The sequence below is a fragment of the Nematolebias whitei genome, chromosome 21, assembly GCF_014905685.2.
Source record: "Nematolebias whitei isolate Nwh7 chromosome 21, NemWhi1, whole genome shotgun sequence".
Taxonomy (NCBI): domain Eukaryota; kingdom Metazoa; phylum Chordata; class Actinopteri; order Cyprinodontiformes; family Rivulidae; genus Nematolebias; species Nematolebias whitei.
The window spans coordinates 28560748-28582925 of record NC_056518.1 but is presented as its reverse complement, the minus strand read 5'-3'; the positions used below and the strand labels follow the sequence as shown (position 1 = coordinate 28582925).

At 40.1% G+C, this 22178-nt stretch overlaps 2 protein-coding genes across 2 annotated transcripts in view; both read left to right on the top strand.

The window, feature by feature from the left end:
- gabrr2a (gamma-aminobutyric acid type A receptor subunit rho2a) overlaps positions 1 to 13272 on the top strand; it is a 21271-nt gene extending 7999 nt beyond the window's left edge. Inside the window, exons 3-9 of the mRNA XM_037695003.1 lie at positions 3038 to 3105; positions 3233 to 3456; positions 5536 to 5618; positions 10744 to 10884; positions 11636 to 11788; positions 11886 to 12094; positions 12459 to 13272. Coding sequence (XP_037550931.1) covers positions 3038 to 3105; positions 3233 to 3456; positions 5536 to 5618; positions 10744 to 10884; positions 11636 to 11788; positions 11886 to 12094; positions 12459 to 12794 — 1214 coding nt within the window. The 3' untranslated portion in view covers positions 12795 to 13272. The remainder of the gene's footprint in view (positions 1 to 3037; positions 3106 to 3232; positions 3457 to 5535; positions 5619 to 10743; positions 10885 to 11635; positions 11789 to 11885; positions 12095 to 12458) is intronic.
- Positions 13273 to 17328: 4056 nt separating this feature from the next.
- Positions 17329 to 22178, top strand: part of syne3 (spectrin repeat containing, nuclear envelope family member 3) — a 15716-nt gene continuing 10866 nt past the window's right edge. Inside the window, exons 1-3 of the mRNA XM_037695299.1 lie at positions 17329 to 17462; positions 17555 to 17703; positions 20613 to 20785. Of these exons, the coding sequence (XP_037551227.1) occupies positions 17441 to 17462; positions 17555 to 17703; positions 20613 to 20785 (344 nt within the window). The 5' untranslated portion in view covers positions 17329 to 17440. The remainder of the gene's footprint in view (positions 17463 to 17554; positions 17704 to 20612; positions 20786 to 22178) is intronic.

Sequence of the window (22178 nt, the reverse complement as noted above, 5' to 3'; positions counted from 1 at the left end):
CCTTCCTTCCTTCCTTCCTTCCTTCCTTCCTTCCTTCCTTCCTTCCTTCCTTCCTTCCTTCTGTTCATCCATCCATCTTTTCTTCCATCAGTCCGTATGTCCCTCTATCCATTCATCCATATGAGAAGATATTCTGAAACTTCTTTTCAGCTTCCTCCAAATAGTAAAAGTGTTGAAGAGCCAAAGGTGGGGTAGGTGTTTCCTCAGTGGTGTTCTCAGATCAGTCTTCCTCCTGAATTCTACAGCTGTCTTGGAGATGAAGGTGTTTGTGTAGGACCAAGTTTTCTGGTCTTAATCCTGGTATGAGGTCTTGGTGATTGAAGCGACAGCTTCAGATGAAGTGGTGGTGTTCAGTACATGGACAGCCTGTTGTACAGGTTTGAAAACATGAGGACTCATGTTTAAACACTGTGAGCTCTTAATACCAGAACAAGCATGGAGCAGACATTACAGCTGGTTGTCTCATCATTATTACATCGCAAACAGCAGGAGTTGTTGACCTGAAACAGGTTAGTCCTGGCTGTTAGCTGCGGAGTCCCTTCATGTTAAGCAGAGGAAACTCCACAGAGTGCCAGAGCTTTAGCTGCTAAAATCAACATGCACCTCCTGTGGGGTTTCTGCTGCTGCGCCGACACTATCAGCATCCTAATCTATGGAGCTGGAAGTCGACCATGGCTCCTGCTGAGCACCAGCTGTTCTGCATCAATCTGCCCTGTAATCACATGCACTGGATGGAGTCTTGAGTTTACATTATTACTGCTGTGTTTGCATTTAAATAGTGGAACAGGAGACTTTTGACTGGATGGCTGAGATTTATTAATTATTACTAAAACCCAAACATACAAAACCAGATTTTTCTGGTTCTAACTTCTTTCATTTTTATTTCCTGTTGACTGAAAAGCCTACGAGTCCCCTCAGTTTTCCTGGTTTTCGTGCACATCCAGTGTGGGAGCGCTGCCACTGAGCGCTCTGTAATCTTTTAGCCTTAATAAAAAGGTCAGAGGGCCGTGAACGCATCGCTGAAATGCACAAATTCCCTCCTATTTTTATCTCCCTGTTTGAAGCTCATATCCTAAATGAAGCGAGTGGATGTGACAGTTCAGATCATCGGGGCTGTCACAGCTGCTGCTTCCGTTTAGACTGTGAAGATAAACTCAAACTCAGAGCAGCCGATTTATTTTTCCTGCTGGGATTAAAACTGTTAAACCAGTTCAGAATTTGAAGTGTTATCAGAACAGACTGGTGTGTTCCTCCCGTCTGTGTGAGACTCCTTGTGCTGTTAATGGATCAGTACCAATGAGCTCGATGGCAGTCGAAGCGTGATCTACACCCAGAAACCATCTGTGGAGGTCAGCTTTGTTTCTGAGGGGCTGCTGGCGTCACTCGGTGTGGCTGATCGTAGCTCTGCGGGCTGCACGCCAGGCCCGGCGGCTGCAGATTAAAGCTGGAGGCGGTTCTTTCTGTTTGCAGCTCAGATTAGCACCGATCTGTTCCGCCATCCCACAGCTGTTACCCCACAAACTCTGAGCAGACGGAAAGATGAGGAGAGACCCAAAAACTGCAGACGGCCTTTCTGATCATTATTTAAATTCTGTTAGAGACACAGTTTATCAGCCCGAGCCTTAATGTCTGTTGCTTTTACTTATTATTTATTTATTTATTATACATTTATTCATCCGTTTTTTTTGTTTGTTTCCAACTCAGAAACACAGTCTGGAGCTGACTTTGTGACCTGATTGATGCTCTCAGATCATCTGATTAATAAATACTGTGGAGAATTTTTCTGTGGCATATTAAAAACAATGAAACTAGCATTTTTTTGATGGAATGCATATCATCTGTTGACTTGCATCCCAAAGTTTTAAAACAAAGATCTCATGCAATCTGTTAGTACTCAAAGTATTTAATGAGGATCAGCTTCAGCTACTGCCACACCAAAGTGGAGCTGAATAAAACTGACTGAATTATAGCCATTTATGTGTTTGTTAAAGTATAGTGTGAAAGCTCATGAAGCATTCACGCTATCGAGATCCATTTTATTCCGTATGTTTTTCCAGCATCTTTCTCGTTCCACAAGTTTTGTGCTACTTCAACAAATCACATATCAAAACGTTCAGCTCATTCAGAAGAGGGGTGCTTGACTTTTGGGATTGGTGCAACTTTAGCTTAATGAAACATTTAGCCTTTTCTGCCTTTTTTCCTCATAGGAAATTAACAGAGCTCATTTTGGATCCTTCGAATCTTACTGCTCCTTTCACATTTTTTGGTCCAGCTTCTTTCAGCTTCCTTGTGCAAATTCAAATATTTTTTCAGCTGCTTTCAGCTACTTTAAGCTGTTTTTTTTCTCAACTGTTTTGTGCTCCTTTCGTATTCTTTCTGCTAACTAAAACATTTCTGTGCTTCTTCTAACTTCTTTCTGCTAATTTCAGCTTGTTATGCTCCTTTCTGCTTATTTCTGCAAGTTTCCGCCTTTTCTGCTATTTCAGCTTCTATTTAGCTTTTTGATGCTAATTTTAGCTTTTTTGTCTAATTCCACATTTTTTGTACTCATTTCAACTGTTTTCAGCCTAATTCAGAAAAATGCACTATCTTCACTTCCTTCTGGTAATTTAAGCTTCTTTTAGAAATTTTTAGCTACTTTTCAGCTTTTTTTATGCTAATTCCAGCTTCTTTTTTTTTTTTAGCTAATTTCCTTATTTTTGTGATCATTATTTACAAAGTAAATCTAATTAGGCAAATGTGTGTTATTTCTGCATTCTTCTGCTAACTTAGGCTTTTTCTTCAATATCAGCTACATATCAGCATGTTTTTAGCTAATTTCAGCTGCTTTTCAGCAATTTCTTCAGCAATAAGCATTCACAATGTTTTTTTTCGTAGGAAATGCAATTTCTCTTGTTAGACATTACATTAAGTTTATTAAATCTGTCAGATTCCAGATCTCTGTGTGTGTAGTTGTCAGTCTGAATCTCATTGATTTTTTGGTTAAAATAACTTGGGCAGTTTTAGGTTTGCTTATGATCCGGTGTCTGTTCTGCAGGTCCTGCCATCCCTGTTGGAGTGGATGTCCAGGTGGAGAGTTTAGACAGCATTTCGGAGGTGGACATGGTAAGAAAACTTCCATGTTGTCAGGAATGTAGCAGCATGATGGGGAAACATGGGACTTTTTATTGGATCATGAGCATTCCCGTCTTTCCAGCAGTCCTTCACATTTATTCTGTGACCCCCCCACCAGGACTTCACCATGACGCTGTACCTGAGACATTACTGGAAGGACGAGCGTCTGTCGTTCAGCAGCAGCACCAACAAGAGCATGACGTTCGACGGTCGCCTGGTGAAGAAGATCTGGGTCCCTGACGTCTTCTTTGTGCACTCTAAGAGGTCCTTCATCCACGACACGACGACCGACAACATCATGCTGCGCGTCTATCCTGACGGACACGTGCTCTACAGTCTGAGGTCAGTGTCATTTAAAGTCTAAATAATTACAAACGAGACTGAAATGTCACCAGGTTAGAATAACAAACATGTTATTGTCATCTAGGAGGAACCAGAGTCTGTGCCATAATGCACAACTCCACTTCTGACAAAGACCTGAAGAAATAAAATCTGAAGTGCTTATTTTCTTCAAGTACTACATTTCTTCTAACTTCTTGATCAAATGCTGATAATTCATCATATAAAAGTTTTTAAAACACAACTGGCTGATAAGTGACTTAACATGCGTCTACAACTTTTCTAAGAAGACTCATTAATCATCGTCAGGCAGTCTTTGTATTTGTCTTTTCTCAGTTGAAGACTTTTCTAAGACGATAAGAGCAGCCTGACTTGGTATGTTTGTTGAAATCATCTTCCCTTCATCATGAAACATCACATAATCACATCTGGATGCTGCACCAACAGTTCAGTCAGAGCTGAAGGAGTCTTTCTCTCTGAGAACCGACATCTGTCTCCTCCTTTTCCTGATAGAAACCGTTAGGAAGCAAATCTGAGAGCAGCTGCGGCCGTTTTTATTGCATCGTATTCACGACACATCACAGGCTGCAGCTGTAGCAGTAAATTATCGTTCAGTATAATAAATATGAATTAATATCAGAGAAGAAAAAGAAACTTGTCCGAAGAAAACAACTGTAAATAAAGGCTTAGCAAACACCTTTCATGTTTGAGCTTTAAACTAGTATTATGTCAGAAGGTGTTGCACAATCTGTAAGTGCTTGGACTATGTGTTTTAAATTACTCCCAGCTACTACCACATCAAATTTTAGCTTGATACGCTTAAAATTGACAGAGCTGTAGCCATTTTTGTGTTTGCTAAGGTTGATTAGCTGTGACGGCCATCTTGAATCAAGCTGGCTCTAAAAGTTAATCAGTCGTAAATGTACATCCAATGATTACTTTCTGGGAGTTTTATTAAAATTCATCCAGTGTTTTATGAGATATTTTGCTAACAGACAGAAAGCGTTGACTCCTACAATTAATACCAAAGTTTTAAGCGTTTGTATGATCCAACACATTGTGTTTGGAGTATGTCTTGGGAATGACTCTCTGCTATCACCACACCAAATTTTAGCTTCATATCTGTAAAACTGACGGATTTATAACCTTTTTATTGTTCGCTGAGGTTGATTATCTGTGGTAGCCATATTGGATCAGGCTGACTCCAAAAGGTCAACAATTTAAGATGATTTCCAGAAATTACTTTATGGAAAATGTCATTGAAATTCATGCAGTTGTTTATGAAATATTTTGCTAAGAAACACACTAATGATAAATTTTGATAAAATATTAGGAATGAAAGTAATAATAATGAAATTATTAGTTATAACAACAACAATAATAATAAACAGTTTGTTTAGCTTCAATGCTGCTGCTGCTCTTAGAGCATAAATATTTAAAAAGGAAATCTCCGTTCAGTCTGGAGATCCACAGCAGAATCAGTTTCTGTTAAATATTTTACTAACAGAAATTCTGTGAACAGGACAGGATGTTGGAGTCAGGGCGCTCCATCCGGTCCACGCCCCGGTGCATCGTGGTCTATAAAGATTTATAGATAAATCATAAGAACTCAAGTTTCGAATGCAGAAAATATGTTTACACGTTTGTCCTGATGGGAGCGGCCGGACCTTTCGCTCTGTCTGTGATTAAAGTTTTTGAACTTTTTTATGATGGTAATTTCTGAATTGGCAGGATTTTATTTCATTTGTATTTTTTTTTTTTTTTAAACTGCTGCTGAGGGTTTAAATAACGGAACAGCTGTTTATCCTCTGACAGGAGGCTGGTTTGGGCTGAAGCGCCCCCTCTGGAGTCACATGAGTACTGCAACAACAAGTGCAGATATATTTGTAAATAAATTATAAAAAGATGAAGGAAAGAGACTATTGATTTTTTTTTTTTAGTTTTTTTTTCATTTACATGTGATTTTTGTATCTCTGTTGGTTTTATTGATCATTTTCTGACTGAAGCAGTAGAAAATACAAAATCAATTTAGTTTTTTTTTGTGTAAATGCTTCTCATTTGTCTGTTTTATCTGCTGACCAGAGTCACGGTGACGGCTGCCTGCAACATGGACTTCAGCCGGTTCCCTCTGGACTCTCAGACCTGCTCGCTGGAGCTTGAGAGCTGTAAGTAAAACGTCTACTCGATCAAAACCTAAGACAGAATCTGGAAATTTAGAAGTTCAGTCATCAGAAGAAAGACGCTGCGGTGGAATTTTACTTCAAGGTCAAATTTGTTCATGAAAGCACTTTTAAAAAGAATTAAAAAAATGTGTTTGATCCAGTTTAATTTACAGCTAAAGCAACAAGGTCACCAGAGACAACAAGGTAAATATTAATTTAAAAACAAAGATGTAAAAACTAAAACCAGACTGAAAAAACTGACACTAACTTCAACTGCTAGAGTTAACTCCCTGTTAGTAAAATATCTCATGAACTACTGGATTTATTTTAATGAAACTCTCCGAAAGTATTTATTGGAGTCGACCCAATTCAAAATGGCACAACCTCCCCTCCCCCCAACTCTGTCACATTTACAGACATTGAGCTAAAATCTGCTGAGGTTGAACAGATTGCACAATATTTTGTGGTATACTGTGAAATAACCTTTACAATAAAGTTTTTCAATAACAACATTACATATTTTTTTTAGTTTGGAGGTATTTATCACAAACTCATGATTAAAAAAAAATCACAAGTGAAGCTAAATCCATGTTCTTATATTGACTCCTTAAATTTAAGGTTTGTAAGTAAAATATGCACCTAGATGCCAATATGTGTGCTTGTTTACCTATGAAAACAAACAAAGTAGCTGAACAAAGGTTGCTGGCCTATTTTTTACCTGCACAAACTACCGCCAGCCTAACACAGGTTCATCAGGTGACTCAGGCTTCCACATGGATTTTCTTGGATTTAGCCAAGTGCTTTGTGTATCACTTGTGCTGGTCCCAAGCCTGGGTAAATGGTAAGGGTTGTGTCAGGAAGGACATCCAATGTAAAACAGTTTTTGTCAAAACTAACCTCTGAGTTCATCTAAGCGATACCATACCAGATCAGTCGAGGCCCGGATTAACGATGACCGCCACTGGTGCTGTTGACTAACGGGTGCAGACAGAAATTGTGCTACTGTTAGTCGAAGACTACGAGGAGAGAAACGTGTCAGGAGACAGAGGCAGAAGAGGAAAGTGAAGAATGTAGGACTGAGGGTTGCAACTCTAAATGTGGGGACAATGACAGGTAACGGTAGAGTTGGCTGACATGATGCAGAGAAGGAAGGTAGATGTCTTATGTGTCCAAGAAACAAAGTGGAAGGACAGCAAAGCTTGCAGCATTGGAGCAGGGTTTAAACTGTTTTACCATGGTGTGGATTGAAATGGAGTAGAGGTGGTCCTGAAGGAGGAGTTGGCAAAGAATGTAGTAGAGGTGAAAAGAGTGTCAGATAGAGTGATGTGCCTGAAGGTAGAAGTAGAAGGTCTGATGTTAAATGTTAGTGGTTATGCTCCACAGGCCGTTTGTGATGTGGAGGAGAAAGATAAATTTTAATTAGGAAAGATCTAGATGAAATAAGAGAGTATTCCCAGAGAGGAGAGAGTGGCGATCAGAGCAGACCTGAATGGACATGTTGGTGAAGGAAACGGAGGAGATGAGGAAATGATGGGTAGTTTTGGTGTCGAGGAAAGAAACTAGGAAGGACAGATTGTGGTGGATTTTGCCAAGAGAATGGAAATGGCTGTAGTCAACGCTTATTTCCAAAACAGAGAGGAACATAGAGTGACCTATAAGAGTGGAGGCAGGAGTACACAGATCGACTACATTCTGTGTAGAAGTGGAAACATGTGGGAGATTGGAGACTGTCAGGTTGTGGCAGGGGAGAGCGTGGCCAAACAGCATCGGATGGTTGTGTGTAGAATGACTGTTGTTGTGGAGACGAGAAAAAGAGTACAATCAGAGAAGAAGACCAAATGGTGGAAGATGAAGAAGGAAGAATGTGTGAAATTCAGAGGGGGGCTGTTAAAGACTCGGAGTGATAAGAAAGAGCTTCAAGATGACCGGGCTACTACAGCAACAGTAATTAGAGAGACAGGTAGGAAGGATGTTAGGCAGGATGGGGTGGATGGAGAAAAGTTTCAGGAGTGATTTGTGACAAAAGGGTGTCAGAAAATTTCAAAAGAAAAGTTTACAAGACAGTTGTGGGACCATGTTGTATGGTCTGGAGACTGTGGCATTGACAAAAAGACAAGAGAAAGAACTGGAAGTGGCAGAAATGAAGATGTTGAGGTTCTCCTTAGGAGTGACAAGGATGGATAAGATTAAGAATGACATCATCAGAGGTACAGCACAGGTTGAACAACTGGGAGATAAAGTTGGAGAGGCCAGACTGAGATGGTTTGGACATGTCCAGAGGAGGGACAGTGGGTATACTGGTAGAAAGATGTTAGAAATGCAGCTGTCAGGAAAAAGACAAAGAGGAGATACATGGATGCAGGTAGAGAGGACATGGAGGCAGATGGAGTGAGGACAGAGTGAGATGGAGGAGGATAACTAAAAAGAAGAAGAAGAAGAAGCTTTAAAAAAAAAACTTGAGTTAAAGGTGGCGGGTGATATGCATTCCTTCATGAAACGCTAAACCTTTGAATTCATATTAAAGAACCAGCATCAGAATGGGGATCTTTTCATATTAACAGACAAACTTTGTGTTTCACGTTGTTATTTTCGACACCTCAAACAGTTTCCCAGCAGCCACCGCAGGCCCTTTCACCGAGGACCCCCCCCTCCCCACACGAACTGTTTGCAGCTTCAAAACATCAGCAGAAGTTTGAAGATGAAGATTTGAGGCGTGAAATTTACCAAAAGCAGAGATAAAAGCTGGAATTCAAGCTGGAGAGAAGAGCAGCTCACAGCAGGGGGTTCGACCTTCACATGTTTAATGAGCTCCACAGCACAGAAGAAAATCTTTAACCACAAACAAGATCCAAACACCATGACTGAGGATGCTGTAGATGTTCGGCTGGACGTGCACAATTCATGCACGGGCCTGGAGGCTTCTTCTGCTGTAACATCTGAGCCTTTTCACATTTAGCCACATTCTGTTCGAAACTGATGAAACATCTCTGAGGGTTCCTCTGAGGACCGAGGAACTCCCTGAAGAACCCCAAACCTTCTTGTGGGTTCAGCTGCACTGCAGACAGAAGCAATCAGCAGGTGGTGAAGGAGTGACTCGTCACATCAGACGTCCTCCGTCGGCTCCATTAACTCTGGTTTAAGAACAAAATGTCCTCTGAGTGGTTCAGTTTGTGTGTGTCCTTTGAGTGTTTTCTGATTCTTCTCACATTTTTGAACAGATTCAGGATTTGGATCACTGCTGAGTCATCTTTCACTGCTGGTTTTCTGTTTTTAATTTTTATGCATGTTTTTTAACAATATATTTCTGCAGACTTTGACCTATTTTACTCATTCTTATATGAAAACACAGCTCATTCAGGAGATGGGTGATATGATTTTTATATTTTGTAACTTTTATAATTTTCTGAATATTTACGTTCATTTACAAACACTTTCTCCATTAAAGACATTTAATGAAACATTTCCATTAAAGACGGAGATCTCCTTCAAATATTTATTAACCTTTGTTTTACCAGACACATCCCATTGAGATCACAGATCTCTTTTGCAAGGGAGGCCTGGGCCTGAAGGCAGCCTAACATGAATGTTTTTGGTCTTAGGTGAAAACCCACGCAAGCATGAGAAGAACATGCCAACTCCATATAGAAAGACCCGAGGTCCAACTAGGGATTGAACCCAGGACCTTCTTGCTGTGAGGCAACAGTCCTAACCACTGAGCCATCGTGATTTATAAACTTTGCTCTCTGAAATCTAATTCAGCAAACTGAATCTGTTTGTGTCTTCTTAAGCTACCGTACTTTTCCTCTTTAGTTAACCCAGGGGTCTGCAACCTAAACCACTAAACCACTAAATTAAACGTGTCCGGAGCTACAATACCTGCTGCAACTGGGACTCTCAACTGGTGGCCCATGGACCACTTTAAGTTTGTTGGAGGGTGCTTTTCTGGACAGTAAGGGTTATTTTATAAAACTAAAAATATCTAATGATTTTGAACATTTATTCATATTTTTACACTCTAAGACCAAATAAAAAACAAAATTCTTGTAAAGAAGGAAAAAAATAATATAGTTTTTGCCCAGTTGCAGACACCTGAGTTAGCATTTTACAAATCAGTTTCCAGCTATACTGGTTTTCAATTTTTAGCTAGATTCCTGCCACTTTTAGCCAATCTTTTGCTACTTTTAGCTAGTAATTAGCTGTTTTTAGTTTGAACGTAACCAATCACGGGCGTGTGGGCCATGACCACACCCAGTGCTTGAGTGCCTCACAGGTGTGGGGGACACGGGCCACAAGCAGCCAAACATTTCAAACATGAGGCTTTACCATGAGAAGTACGAGCCACAGACCAGACATTCCCTAACCCTTCACTACTTTTGCTTCTAGCTAGCTTTTTGATACTTTTGACTTTTAGTGAACATTTTGCTGCTTTAAAATTTAACTAACCTTTTGCTTTGCTTCTACCTACTGTTTTGCTACACTTTGCTTTGATGTAGCTTATTGCTACATTTCACTTTTAGTTACATATTTAGTTTTTGGCAATTGTGCTACTTTTGCTTTTGCCTTTTAGCTTTCAGCCAATGTTTTCTTTTGTTTTAGCTTTTGTCTAGCATTTTGCTACTTTTAGTTTGTAATCTGCTATTTTTAGATTTAACTTAATATTTTGCTTCTTTTACTGCTTTAGTTTTAAATTAGTTTTTTGATACTTTTAATTTTAACCAGCAATTAGTAATTTTATCTAGTGTTTTGCTACTTTTAGCTTTAAGCTAGCATTTTGCTACTATTTCAATACTTTAACTTTTAGCTAGTGCTTTGCAGCTTTTAGGTACAACCAGTTAGTTTCAGCTTCTTCAGCATTCTTGCTGCATTTTTTTGTAAAAATTTACTTTTGACTCCGAGCAGATCTGAAGCTGCAGTGTTGTCAAATCTGTGAAAATACTTCAGATTAAATATATTAAATAATAAATACATTAAACAAATAGAAGCACTTGGAGGTGACACACCTCCACCAGGACCCCGGGGTCACTCAGCACCATCTTGTGCACAGACAGACAAACCATCGTTAGCGAAAAGATAACCTCCTTAACGGAGGTAATAAATATGGTGAATAATAAGGCCTGTTGTTTTTCAGATGCCTACACGGACGAGGACCTGATGCTCTACTGGAAGAGCGGAGACGAGTCGCTCAGCACCGACGACAGAATCTCTCTGTCTCAGTTCCTGATCCAGAAGTTCCACACCACGTCTCGTTTGGCCTTCTACAGCAGCACAGGTACGTCGGGCTGATTTTCACCTCTGCAGGAGGCTGTAGGTGCGCCACGTCTTCTCTGCAGGAGGCTGCCAGCAGCTTGTGGAGCAATATAAAAAAGTAACCCTCCTTAATGAAATGCACATCATCTGCTGCCTTGCATGAGATCTCGGTGATCTGTTATTGTTTGGAATATGTAATGGAGATGCATCTCAGCTGATACCTCATCAAATTTTTATTTAAATTTGAAGATATAAGAATCTTTCTACTTACAACATAAACATAAACTGCAGGAATAACTGCGATTTAGCCAAATGGAGATTTGTTTCTTCTTCATATTAATTCACTTTGACAACATAATTAAAATGATAAAATAAAGTAAATGTAAGGTTTTTGTTAAAAATAATTGATTTATTTGAATTTCTGGAGTCACGTCTGGTTCTAAAAATCCACATCCGAGCAGAAAACAAACAGAAAAACAGAGAAATTCTTCAGCGATCAACAACAAACCAGACCGATTCAGTTGGGTTTTGATGAATATTTGATGGTTTGGTGTCGTGCTGTTTCACAAACAAGACTTGGTGAAATAAAAATCTGTCGCAAATCAGAACGTCTGACATCTTTTTGAACCAAAGTCTAAGCTGCCGTTAATGAATGAGCAGAGATGCCTGAGAAACAAAAAGCCTGCAGCAGGACTCGGCTGGTTCTGTAAGCCTCGGCTTGGGTCTGTTCTGTGTAAACCTTTTGGTGCGGTTCTGTTTGTGTGCATTTGCAGGCTGGTATAATCGTCTCTACATCAACTTCACGCTGCGGCGCCACATCTTCTTCTTCCTGCTGCAGACGTATTTTCCTGCCACGCTGATGGTGATGCTGTCCTGGGTGTCGTTCTGGATTGACCGGCGGGCCGTCCCGGCCAGAGTCTCTTTAGGTAGAGTAGAACTCCTGTCAGAAACATTTGGAGGAACCGATTCATACCAACATAGCTCCTGGACTTTATTTATAACTCAGTGATGACCCGTGTGCAGGTATCACCACGGTTCTGACCATGTCCACCATCATCACCGGGGTCAACGCCTCCATGCCCCGCGTGTCCTACATCAAGGCCGTGGACATCTACCTGTGGGTCAGCTTTGTCTTTGTCTTCCTCTCTGTGCTCGAGTATGCTGCCGTCAACTATCTGTCCACGGTCCAGGACCGCCGCGAGCGCAAGATGAGGGAGAGGGCCCGCTCTCAGGTGAGATATAACTGATCCAAGGTGGGTTCTAGCTGCTCTTACAAGGGTTCAGCTACTCTTTGGTGAGTTATAGCTAAACGTAGGTGAGTCATAGTTGATCTTAGGTGGGTTCAGCTGATTTTAAGTGGGTTCTAGCTGTGCTCACAAGTGTTCAGCTGCTTTCTGGCAGGTTCTAGCTTCTGTCAGATAGGTTACAGCTGCTGTTAGGTGGGTTCTAGCTGATCTCAGATGAGTTTTAGCTGCTGCCAGATGATTATAGCTGATCTCAGGTGAGTTATGGTTGTATCTACACAGTTCAAAGTGTTTGTCGGGTATGAATGTGTTTTCAGTAATATTCACCCCGCTGTGTGTCTGTTCCTACCAGTCGCTGCCTTGCACCTGCAGCATCTCCCAAACCAGAACCATGACCATGCTGGACGGCACCTACAGCGAGGCCGACACTAACAGCCTGGCCGGATACACTGAGGAGCCCATGGTTCCTGAGGACGAACTCGAAGAGAAGCACAAGGTCCCCGAGAAGTCGGAGCACATGGTGGTCCACCTGTCCATGAGCAGCGAGTCGGCCGCCATCAAGAAGAGGAAGAGTCTGCGAGCGCTCAACATCATCCAGAACACACACGCCATCGACAAATACTCCCGGATGATCTTCCCCGGGTCGTACATCTTCTTCAACCTGATCTACTGGTCGGTTTACTGCTGAGGGACACGAGGAGGTCCAGGAGGAGGACAAAGAGTCCAACACTATGAACATCACTCAGATGGACAGCGGGAGTCCAGCAGAACCTCTGGACACTCAGAGGTCTCTGACTGAAATCTGCGTCCTGATTTGTTCTTCCTCACGCAGCCGCTCGAATGTTCTTCATCGTTCCACCCGACAGCTACCAGAACCAACCGTAAACTCAGAGATGAATGTTTGGGTTCAGCCTCGGTGTGCGAAAACTGACAGGATTCACTTTGCTATTTGTTAGAGGAAGTTTTTACCGAGTGACGACAGAAACCAGAAAAGAACCAAACCTTGAAACACGATCCACTGTGGAAATAAATAAAATGCACCGATAACCTCCCCTAAAAAACAAACAGACAAACACAACGCGACAGAGCAGAGGAACCTGGAATCAAATCAGCTTTATCCCCCAGATTAGCTGAAGTTGAAGTAAAAACTGTAACAACTCAAGACTGCAGATTATTTCTGAGGGAGAAAATAATCCCCAAATAAATACAGTTTAATCCAGGTAAACTAAAAAATAATCCAACTAAATGCTGCTGTACACTCAGTTTGTTGGAGTGTCTCTTTGTTCTTCATGAAAACTGTTGAGGCTCTTGTGCAAACAACCAGAACAGAACCAGGAAGTGTTCTGTTCTCAGGTCCGGTCCGGTTAAACCCAAACCAAACAAGTTAAATAAATAAATACACACATCGCTGGATTTTTGTTATGTTCCATATTCACAGCAGAAAAAGGTTTAAGTGTTTCGTCAACATTCATGCACGTGCGAGCGTGCACGGAAACCAGCCCCAGCTGTGAGTTCAGTTTAGCTCAGGTTCATTTGAAGCTTTATTAATCCTGATTAGATGAACTCGCTTTGATGGGGCTGCAAACATTTCTATGATAAAACAAACTCACCAGTTTGAAATTATTAAAAACAATTTAAAAAAGTGTTTATTCACACAGCTGGACTCATTAAATCCACTTTGAAATTGAAAATCAGTTTTATAAAATCATTTCTGTTTTTGTGTAAAATATTCGACTTTCAAAATGTTCAAATTGTTTTTATCGACTCGTAAAAATGACAATGTATTCACAGCTGCTGTCTGCGGCTGCACATCTGTCTGTGGATCCACATCTGTTTGTGACTGCACATACATCTGAGGTGGCACATCTGTCTGCAGCTCTGCATCTGTCTGCGGCTGCACATCTGTGCAGCTCCATATCTATCTCAAGCTTTACATTAGTCTGCAACTGCACAGCTGTTTACAGCTGCACATTTGCAGTTGCACATCTGTCTGCATGTCTAGGTAATCATCTGTCTGCGGCTCTACATCTGTTTATAGCTTCTCATCTGTCTGTGGCTCCACATCTGTCTAGCTTCTCATCTGTCTGTGGCTCCACATCTGTCTATAGCTTCACATATGTCTGCAGCTGCACATCAGTCTGCAGCTGTACATCTGTCTGCAGCTGCATGTCTGTCTGCAGGTACTCATCTGTCTGTGGCTCCACGTCTGTCTATAGCTTCACATGTCTGCAGCTGCACATCAGTCTGCAGCTGTTAATCTGTTTGCAGCTACATGTCTTTCTGCAGCTGCATGTCTGTCTGCAGGTATTCATCTGTCTGTGGCTCCACATCTGTCTACGGCTCCACATCTGTCTCTGGCTTCACATCTGCCTGTGGCTACACGGCTGTATGCAGCTCCACATCTGTCTATAGCTTTCATCTGTCTCCTGTCTGCGGCTCCATATCCGTCTGCGGCTCTGCATCTGTCTGCAGCCCCACATCTGTCTGCGGCTCCACATCCTCTTTTATCTTTCAGCCTGCAGAGCTGAGCTGCTGGCAGGATGTTCTGACAGAGCTCCATTTTACGCCAAACTGAGGAGTCTTTAAACGTCTCACAGTCATGTTTGAATCTTCTGACTCTGCAAGTCTTACCACCTCTGATTGCTTTCAGCTGAGCAGAGTTGTTTCTCAAATCAACAGCTGAGAGTTGATTAGAACAGATGATCAGATGTTAAAAGTGCAGCTGTTGAACTGTATTTCTGAGGACCGATTTTACGCCTCACTATGAAACTGAGCTGTTTGACTGAATGTGTGTTTGTTGGTTAAATCTGACACTAATGAATGTTTCTGTGTTTACTAAGATGTATTAAATGTGATCATGAACATAAAACTGTCTGTTTTTAAGCTTCCTTTTCCACACTCATCAGTTTCATGTTACTCAGGTTTTAACATCAAGCAGATGTTGTATCAGTTGATGTATTCCATTTCCTGCTGAAAACTGGACCTGGATCAGTTTATCTAATATGAGAATCATGTGAACCATAAACTTATTGTTGTAGAGTAAAATTTAAACCAGTCATAAAATGTGTAGCCTGGGAACCATATATGAGCACAGAAATGATTTAGATCAGTAGTTTAATATAGCAAAACAGATAATCTTAAACTATACAAAATTGTTTGCGTTGTCAAAAATTGTATGAAATGTTAAAATAAATAAAAATTGTCATGAAGGCTCTGATTATTAAAAAGAGCAAAACCAAGAATAAATCTAAAGGTATTAAAGTTATAAACTGTACAAATTATTTATTTTACATGTCTTTAATAGCTCAGTTGTGCTTTTTTGTACACTGTTTTTTAATTATGTATTTTCTTATGTTATTAATATGGTATTTAAAAGATTTACCTACTTTTTGTATTTCTCTTTTTCTAAGCAAACTGTTTAAGTCCTTTGACCCAGAGAAGTAACAATGTTAGTGCTTATTTATAGCGTCACACAAGCTTACAATATAGTTTTAGAAGAAGTGAACAAATCTAAATAAAGAATTGTTTATTCAAAAACAAATGACAAAATAAAATTAATAGAACAGAATAACTAATACATTTATTTCGTATAGTTTAAAGCATACACGTAAATGTAATAAATTAAACAATAGAAATGCAGTTTTATTCTTTCAAAACAGATGGAATTCTCATATCAACAGAGATATAAAAAAGACAAGAAATGAGGCAAGAAATAAAACAAAACAGCATACAACAACAGTAAATCTCTATATACTGTATAAAATTTAACATAAAATACATAAAGTAATATATATGTAAATAAAATCTACATTTTTTGTTGTAATTTTATTCATGAGTGAAAACACATTTGTATTACTGCATTACTGAGTTTATAAACTTTGTTTCAAACATTCATAATAAAATATGATGCTTTTCATCGGTTTAATTGTTAACTAGTGAAAATGCATTTTATTTTAATTTTCATTTGATATCATTAGTTTTTATTTTCCCTCTTGTTCCTGCGAATCCATTTCCCCTCATCTTTACTTTTCTATTTTTAATTTATTATTATTATTATTTTTTTAACAAACTCGTCACAGCATTTGCTTCTTTCATTACTGTACTGTACTACGAACAGCTTCAGTGTCAATGCCCTTTCCGAGCGGTCCTTGAATGCAGCTCAAAGCTCCACTTCCGGTCTGCGTGAACTTTTCCGTCTTCTTCAAACAGGCGGAATCCTGGCCGGAAACTGAAACTGTAAGTGTTACTGTGTTTGTTTGGGAGCTGTTTACAAGCAGAACCACTGTTTTTTTGTTTATCAGAGCTGTTTACAGACAGATTCCCGGTAGCAGATCGCTGTGTATTTTTGTCGGTCACCTTTGATAAATCAGCTGTCAGATAATCTGCTTCCGGTTGACCTGCAGAGGTTCAATCTCAACTGTTTTACACAGGCGTTCAGAGTTTACCTGTCAGTCAAATACAGATGTTTCTGCGTCAAAACACACTTGACGTCACCGACTGAGTCACTCTCCCTGTTAATCACCGAAATTGTAGTTTTTTCCCGTACTTCCGGTTATGACTCGAGATCGCCGCCGCTGCAGAAGATCAGAATCAGTCTGATCTATTTTATGTTCAGATGAACCTCCTGACGTCAGGTTTAGGCTCTCATTCAGACCCAAATTTGGAGAAACACATGAAAGAGCTTAAATGGATATTTCAGGTTATTTAAAGTATTTATGATCAGTCAGTATCTTACCTGCAGCATTCACAGTATGCTCATTTTAGACAGGAAACAGGACGAGGTACGTTAGTCATGATCCTGATTTTTTTCTGCTTTATTTCATTAAAATAATGAAGAGTTCAAATATTAAAAAATGTGATAAATACAGATCGTGTGCTTTCAACTTGAAAAATGTAAATACAATTACGTCCTGCGATGCGCAACAATGAACGGTTTGTAGCTACAGTACATTTGGACCAAAAGGAGCAGAAATAAAATCTAAGATCAGCCTGACAGAAACATTTTGAGTCTTGAGTGAAAAACAGAAATCCTGCAGAGCTGGAGGCAACACGAGCAGAAAGAATGCTGCGGTGGGCAGAGTGAGTCATTCAGGAAGAAACAGCTCCACATTTGTTTCCCTCTTAAAGGGAAAAAAGAAGAGGAGTTTGGCTCCGCCCACTTTGTTTCTCTGCAGTTTAACTTTTCTGTTTAACAGCTTCTGAGGGAACACTGAGTTCCTGCTACATTTTGAAGGTCGCACATGGAACTTAGAGCATCTTTTAATCACTTCTGTACAAACTGCAGAAAATTACTTTAAGTTTTTGTTTTTTACCGAGAGCAGGAAAAAAAGAAGAATGCAGCATTTTCACTCTGAAGGTTTCTTAGTTGTTTAATAACAGATGAACCCTGAGAGATTCACAGCTGTCTGAAATATCTGAGCCTCTGTCCATGTCCTCAATCCGTTGCAGGTTCTGGCCCAGTCATGACCCAGCAGGAGTTCTCCGACTGCCTGAGGGCAGCCCTCACCTGGATGCAGGACGTCCAGGAGAGGCTGAAGGCCATCGATGACACTCAGGGTCCCCGCGACGCCCTGGAGGCCCGACTGAGAGAAACAGAGGTGAGACTTGATCCGAGCTGCAGCAGAAGATCTTTTAATTCATATTGGACACAAAAACACAGCCAGAAAACTTTGTAAATTGTGTAAAATGTTTATAAAAACTGAATGCAATAATTTGCATTCACACACTTTATCTGCTGTTTTAACTGATTCTGCTTGAGTTGATTCAGTTCGACTGAAATAAAACCTGAGTTGTGAGTTTTGGTGAGCCGCTCCCAGCCGGGCTCACGTTCTGCTCGGCATGTTGGAGTCGTCACACGTGTTGCAGCTCCTGCAGGCATCTGGTTAGAAAACGAGCTGCAGCTGTGAGTGATCGTCTCCTGCTCATGCAGCTGAGGAGAACATGAGCTGTTTCAGCTGCAGCTGAACCTCTCCCTCCTGCCTGTTCGGTGGAAACGAGGCAGAAGAACCCTTTTCCAAGTTTATGGGTTTGTTTTGGTTTTCTGTTTTACTTCTGCGCACGCCCCTGAGTGACACCCTGCGCAAGTATTCGTGCGATGATGTTAGAGTTCCTGAAAACTCTGCAGTGACCTCAAAAGAAGAAGTTGCTCTGAAGGTTCTTCATTACAACAAACTCTCTGAGATAAATCCACCTCATTCAGTCTGAACCTTCGGCTGCTGCAGAGCAGCGTCTTCTGAGCCCGGGGTCTGCAACCTGCAGCTGTTCGAACCCTTCAGAGGCTCTCTGGAGCGCCAGTCAAAACTATAAACACTTAAATTTATAACCAGAGGAGGAAAACGATAGGAATAAAAGACAAGTCACTCTGGAAACACCAAGAACTGAAAGAAGCAGTTCACCTTTGATTAAAACTTTGAACCAAACTGGAAGTAAATGACGGTTTATGAGAGGACATTTATCCAACAAACAGGCTTGTTTTAAAAAAAAATATTAATGTAGGATACTTCTATTAATTTTTCACAAACTTTAAAAAGTTCTGCATAGTTCAGTGTTTAGATTGTATCAAAGGAGCTACAGTAGTCCCTCACTACTTCACGGTTTGTTTTTTGTGGACTCGCTCTATTGCGTTTTTTCAAAATAAGATTGGACATGACACAATTGGCAGATTGATGGATGAGTCACACTATCGACATGGAATTTTTATTTAAAATTAATTATTTTAAATTATTTAGCACCTCCTGCACCTTTGTGCAGCCCACACAGCAGGAGAAACTTCCTCCTGCAGCTGATCAGCTGATCTCGGTGCAGAGCGGAGAAGTGGGCGTGGCCGAGAGTGCTTGCAGGTGGCAGAGTACTGAAATCATGACATTCTGTGCTCTTTTAGAGATTTTAGAGTTTAGAAACATTGTTTAGAATATTGCAAGAGTGTGGGAAGGGCTTTAAACACCTTTATATATATATATATATATATATATATATATATATATATAATGTATGTATAAATAATAAAATAAACCTACTTACTACTTGTACTACTATCCCTACTTCATGGTTTTTCACTTATCGCGGGACTTCAGGGTACGGATCCTCCATGATAAACGAGGGACTATTGTACACATATAAAATGTTCCTTCAACTTTATCAACAAAAGCATAAGAGGGTTTTTTTTTTCCAACGTTTGCACAAAGACATAAAAAGGACAAATTAGATAATTATAAATAAATTTAAAGTAAACAAATAATGATCAGTTTTTTTTATGACTTGGAACAAAACCCACAAAATATTATTTAATATACACAAAAGTCCATGCTCGATAATCCAGTTATAAAATCCAACATTCAGTCAGATCATCTGGATGGTTTCTTTTTTATTTTGTGCTGAGACGTTTCACCCTCCATCCAGAAGGCTTCTTCTGGCTTGTTTTGAACCAGTTTGACATGACTGTCGATGAGGGAGAGAGTGGGCACCAGAGACCATCTTAGCACCAACATAACTGTTTTTATTCCACTTTCAGTATCAGTTTTGTTTGGTGTTTCCTCAGACTGATGAAGCCTTCTGGATGAAGGGCAAAACGTCTCAACACAAAAGAAAAAACTGTCCAGATGACCTGACTGAACATTGTTGGATAATTTAATATATATATTTTTTGTTCTAAGGTGTAAAAGTACCTAAAACAGTTGGTTACATGTCTTAAATTGTATAATGTACAAACTATTTTTTTATACATAGTGTTTATTCAGCACTGACTGAGTTGAGTTATATATTTTTAGGTACGTTTTACAGTTCTGGACATATTTAATTTGGTAGAAAACGAAGCAGGAACGACTCTAGATTGTAGAAACTTTCCAGTAATCCTAAATCTCCAGGCTTTCTGAATGTTTCTGGACTTTGGCTGCTTTTTAACTTTTTAGTTTTCGTACCACGGCAGAAAATGATCCAGCAGTGTGTGTTTAAAGTCTGAAAGACCTGAGAGATGCCTCATCTTTCAGCTGTTTCCATCACACTGCTGTTTTAGAAATCATCTCGATGGAGCTTAAATCCTGTTTTCTGATTGACAAACATGGATCTTTTCTGTAGATCTAAGGAGTTTTTTTAAGGGTTAAACCTATTTTCACAACTTCGAGAAAAGTGTCTCTTGTGTATTCACTTCCAACGTTCTTCAGTCTCTCCCTCATGTTCCTCCATAAAGATTTTTAGTTCTTGTTCTGAACATCATGATGGAGGTTCATGTCCAGAATCCATCACTCTGATGATCAGATCCTTCTGGTTGCTGCTGCAGCTGATCGTCCTGTTTCCTCCTCTCTCTTTGTTGTTTTTCTGATTGATGCACAACCTCTGAACCACCTGAGTCTCAGCTGCAGCTTCTGCACCACAGCTTTATCACCTCCAGTTTCTCTTTTTTTTTAAAGCAAGAGGTTTGAAGAGAAGATCTAAGTGATAGTGTTCTGGACGTTTCCCCTGCAGGTGTGCGTTTTACTTCCTGTCCTAAGTTTTCCTGCCTCTTGTGCAGAAAATCCATCAGTCGGTGCATGAAGGCCAGCTCAGGATGGACCAGGTCATGGTTGCGGCGGAGAACCTCCTGCAGAACGGAGATGAAGAGCTGAGGAGCAGCACCAACGCCAAGCTGAAGGAGCTGAAGAGCCTGTGGGAGGACACCAGCACCTACATCGTTCACTGCCACAGGTAACCTGCTGTCAGGTGACCCTCGGCGTCAGATTTAGATCCAAAAGCTTTTAAGTGTGAAAAATGTCGAAGAGCGAATGTGTGGAGCAGATAACGAGCAGAGAGGTAAATAAATGTCACGTTGTCAGCATGGAGTTGACTTTAAATGTCAACAGTCCCAGATTTTACTTCAAATGTCGTTTCAGCGTGAAAGATTAAACTGTGACATGCGTGCGCTCTGAAATAACTTCCACTCTAAATGTTTTTGTAGCTCCGAGCAGAAAATAACCTCCGACCTGCTGAGAGCGGAGATGAAACAAGTCGCGAATCAGAGACGTGTTGGTTAAACAACAAATAAAATATTTAAATGGTAGGAGTTTAATAAAAAAACCGAAGGTGAACTGATGGATTCTACAGGAAACTTCAAAGGCTTCTGATGTTTGTTTTAATCCCACGAGCAGCTGATATGTTAAAGACTTTCACCGAAAGAATAAATAAATTCAGTTTGTTGAATCACAGCTTTCATTAAACCTCATAAATTATCAGCTTCAAGTGGAATTTAAAGAAGTAAATCCAGTTTCCTGGGGTGGAAGATAAACAGGAAGAAGTTTGATGCTTTAAGTGAATTCAAATGGGTGGGGCTTTTTGTGGGCGGAGCTTCTGATGCTTATTTTAAATCCACGTTGAGTCAGAACTGACTGCAGCTGCTGTTTATGACATGGATGATGCATTTTTCATGTAAGATTTTACATTTCTGAGCAGAAAGTTTTCCCAACACTCCCATCATTTCCATCCTGTTCTCACAAAATTGTCTTCCAGATTTCCAAACATTCCCATCATGTTTTACCTCATCAGTGACATCATGTTTGCACTATTCATGCTTTCCCAACATTCCTGTTCTGATTTTCTAACATTCTCATATGTATTACCAACCCATTTTGTTTTATCAGTATTCCCTCCGTGTTTACCAACATTCTCAGCCTTTTTCGACATTCCTTTCCCGTTTTTCCCAACTTCTGTCTTTTTACCCTATTTCCATCCTCTTTTCTCAAAATTCCTGTCCATTTTTTCACAACTTTCCAATTCTTTTTTCCTTTATATGCTTGTCCTGTTTTTCCAACATTTCCATCTTGCATTTTGCTATATTCATCTTGTTTTTCTCAAAATTCCTGTTCTGATTTTCCTATTATTCCCATCCTGTTTTCCAGCATTCCTGTCCTCTTATCTCATCATTTCCCTCTTGTTTTCCCAATATTCTTGGTCTTTTTATTCTTAGTTTCTTGTCCTTTTCCTCAATGTCTTCATTCTTCTGAAGCCCCACTATAAGTGAAAAACCGCAACGAATGAATAGTATCGGTAGTACAATAGTAAGTAGTAGTTAACTTTATATATATATATATATATATAAAGTTAA